At 41.4% G+C, this 4,041-nt stretch overlaps 1 protein-coding gene across 1 annotated transcript; it reads right to left on the bottom strand.

The window, feature by feature from the left end:
• Positions 1-1,303: 1,303 nt before the first annotated feature.
• Positions 1,304-2,251, bottom strand: LOC147855412 (early nodulin-like protein 7). Its single transcript, XM_087330071.1, has 2 exons — positions 1,888-2,251; positions 1,304-1,734 (listed from the first exon to the last, which is right to left on the bottom strand). The coding sequence occupies exons 1-2, from the start codon at positions 2,249-2,251 to the stop codon at positions 1,304-1,306; spliced, it is 795 nt and encodes a 264-aa protein (XP_087186197.1).
• Positions 2,252-4,041: the final 1,790 nt, after the last annotated feature.

The following is a 4,041-nucleotide window of genomic DNA, read 5'->3' as shown; positions in this document are numbered from 1 at the left end:
GATCTATCTATCTATATATAGGTGAAACTAGTTAGGGCACGATTATATAGAGAGGCAGAAAGAAGAGATATACAGGACCGTAAGAGAAGACCTTGTTAGCGAAGTGGCGTCAAAGGTTGTTCTATCCCAAATGATAGCCACATGAACTTTGATTGAGCAGCAAATAAAGTTCTAGGGTTTTATATTTTTGTGATGTTTTGTCTTTCCATCCATTTGTTGGATAAAGTTGGTTGTCAAGTTTGTTGCCTTGATGTTTTGGATATTCCCCTAGTGATATCTAGGGAGGTTATAACGGCATGTGGTGTAGTGGAAGTTCTCTTACCCGAAGGGTCCCGTAGTTTTCCACGTTAAAATATTGTGTGCTCTGTTTCTCTTGTTACATTTATCAATTCCTGTGTTGTCTACTTGATTGATCCCGATTCCGCGCATATAAGAATGAAGCAAGCCATTATCGGCCTCTCCATGACTGCTAAGGATAATTTGGACTGACACTTCTCGTTTGAAACAGTGTTTAATGCCCGCCGGGTGATTGCTTACTAGGCTCTTTCTTGTCCTGCACTGCTTGTCGCTCACAACATAATGCGTCCACCTGCGCCAAACGCAAATTGAAAATCCACCTAACAGATTTGAAGCATCGATGGAAGGATCGTAAGTGGCCAATTACACTGTGCAGCTCTACTAATTACCTGCCAGCTAAGGTTTATCTCCAAAGTAAAGTTGGCAAATAATAAACGTGCACTTATATTAATCAATATTAAACTTCAACATTATGATTGGAAAAGCTATGCAAGAATATATATATATATATATATATATATCAGTCGAGACGAACACAAGACATTAGTAGAAGTACTAGACTTTATCTATTGCTGGAAGTACATAAGTTGAAGAAAATATGGCGTGATAGAGGATGATAAAAATCGAGATGAGTTGGAGTTCTCAATGATGATGTATGTGATGCATACATATATGTATGTGTTGAGAAGGAAGAATGGGAACAACGCATTGATTAACACATTCTTGAGCAGTACATAGTGATGTCATTAATTAGTCGAACATGGTATATCAAAACATTGATTAGGAAGCATGGTGAAGAAGATAAGTATGTATGTATGTATGCATGTATGTATGTATGAGTAGACAGGAGTAGCGTCCATACCAAGAAGAAAGGAATGGGAGTGGGAGTGCATGTGTTGTTGTAGGGGGGGGTGTAGAATGATGATGATGATGAAGATGCATGCAGAAGAAGAAGAAGAAGAAGAAGAAGAAGGATAAGAGGGGTAGTAAGTAGCAGAGGTGGTGTTTAAAGTGGGTGGAATGGGATTAGAGAGATGATGATGGAAGCGAGGAAGATGAGGTGGAGGTTGTAGGGCGTGGCGGCGGAATGGCGGCTGTCATTGGGAGCGAAGGGAGGAGGGGAGTTGTTGTTGGCGGAGGACGACGAGGGAGTGGCTGCTGCGTTGGGGCTAATAATGCTTATGTTTGGGCTTGGGCTTGGGCTTGGGCTGCTGCTGCTGGATTGAAGGGGGTGTTTCCGGACATGAATGGCAACCTTCTGGCCAAGCTCACAGTGGGACGGCACACTACACATGAAGTAGAAAGTGCCTGGCCTACTCAACGTAAAGTTAGTGAAGCCATCATCGTAGCTTAGGATGGGATTGGCACCATCACATCTCTCGTAATTTGTCCTCCTCACCACCATCACGTTGTGATACGCCCTGTTGTAGTTAAAATCTACCACCACCCGCAGCAACACAAGAAAAACATGCACACAAAACAGATCAACGTTAGATCTTACTTTGAGTATTCAAAAAGCACACAAATCTTGGTCGATCATATGGAATTAGGAATATATATATATATATATATATATATATATCTACATACAGAGAACATCTCCCACAACGAAGATTTGAGAGTTGGCCCAGGAGGTGTAATTAAGCGCGTCCGCAGCAGAGGGGAGGGTCCAGCCAGCGGAACCGCCGACGTCAAAATCAGCGGAATACGCACCACGTGCCATCAGGGCCACCGTGCTGAGCACCACCACAAATAAGAGCAGATGCATATCTCTCAGTTGCTGCTGTGGATCCATGATCATCATGCTACTACTACTGTAACCATAACCATAACCATAACCATAACCATAACCATAACAGCCGATATTCAGTTCCCCACTGTTTCGTCTGCCCAGCGGCTGCATCTCCTCCTCCACATACTTCTTGTCGGATGGCCCCCTCCTGCTGCTCCACATTCTCAGAATTGTCTACTACTATTGTTGCTGCTATGGAGGACGGACGTAGCCACGCAATAATCCAGAGTTCCCGTCTGCTATTTTCTCTCGTCCAACATATGACAGACACGCTAATCCGATTCAACCCCTCACAGCTCACAGCTATGCGCGGCCATTAAGAATGGGAATGCAAGATTCATGCAATTGGGCCTCTCCCATATATTATTCCCTCTCTCTCCCCCCCCCCCCCCCTCTCTCTCTCTCTCTCTCACTGTCGCTCTCGCCCCCTCTCTCTTCCCTTTTATCTTTTGTTTGGGGGCTGGGAAAGATGGGAAGTGGGACATGCCGAAATAACTCTGTCTGTCAGTCGGTGTCTGTGACGCAGACGCAAGAGATTGCCCTTTTTCTTTCTTACTTAACCTAGTTAGGGCTTCAGCTATTCATTCTTCCATTGTTTTTGGTTTGTTTTGGGATAGAGAAGGGCTTCATCGTTGTGAGAGGCATACATATGTATATGAATATATTCCCTGTTTTTGCTCCAACCATCCATCCATCCATCGTCTTCTTCTTCCTCTGCTGTTGCTTCTTCTTCTTCTTCCCAACAAACTCTCAAGAAAACGTAGATGTTATGAGCCTTTTTCTTTTTGTCTTGCTTCTTTTTTATCCCACGGTTTGTGCGCATTTATCACATTTTCTTCGCCCGCGTTTCCAAAAATAATAACAAAATGTATTCTTCATTGAGACAAACCTACACTACCATTCATTCATTATGTACATACCATGACATGTACATAGCTATATCTACACACACATAGATCTAGCTATGTACGTACATAGTTCAAGTGACCATAGATAGAGCCCAGGCATTTAACCTATAATTTGACACCCTCCCAAATTAGTACCGTGACATCTTGATATTGAATCGCTCAATGAACAATTTTTGCATTAGTAGTAAGGAGTCTAAAGGCATTTATATAGATGAGACTTGCACAATTATGTATTTTCCCAGCATTATCGTACCATTTATGGACTTTGAAGTCAAGATCTACATTGTACTTTCGAATGTTAAACCAAGCATAGACCCTTGTAATAAAATAAAGAGCAACATTTGCATACAAGGCAACTTCCATACATTGATATAGCAATGAAGATAGACAACCTCGCGCACAAATGATGATAAACTATGTGCACGTAATTAGGAATGTTGATGCCAATTAAGGTGCTAGTCAACTCAAACAATCAACTATGTACATCAGAATGAAATATAATTGAACAAGTGGATTATGTTACGTCAACAATTAAGAGAACTAAGCACAAGATGAAAATCTAGGGCATCTACCAATTAGAATCAGAAATTGCACTAAACACGATGATGGAGGGTATCTACCAATTATGTACAACATAGTGCAATATAAATGAAAACGTTGGTTAGGTACATGAGAAAGCAATATAATTGAAAAGTCGAGGAGGCTTGATTTGTATGCTAAGGAGTCACACATCTTGAACATGACATCTACTTTCCATCTTGGCTCTAGCATTTATAGTGAGAATGCATAACTCAGAAACTAAGTCCTTCGAAAGCTGAAATGTATCGGTTATTATGTATTAGGTCCACTGACATGTGGCTTTATGTATTTCATACGCCATTGATATCTATTATGAGCTTGGGCACATGGACTTATATTTGATGCTCTATGGTAAAAGCACACAACTTATGAGCACAATCAAGGTTGAGATGATTATCCATGAGACATCAAAATAGTTGCATCAATATTGCAACAAGTATGAAACATGTATGCACTGTGACTGAC

Source organism: Azolla caroliniana, unplaced genomic scaffold, assembly GCF_043228905.1.
Source record: "Azolla caroliniana isolate FFs.n. ecotype wild unplaced genomic scaffold, voAzoCaro1.0.p SCAF_14, whole genome shotgun sequence".
Lineage (NCBI taxonomy): Eukaryota > Viridiplantae > Streptophyta > Polypodiopsida > Salviniales > Salviniaceae > Azolla > Azolla caroliniana.
Note: the sequence above shows the minus strand (reverse complement) of the source record. Positions and strands in the feature narration are given on the sequence as shown.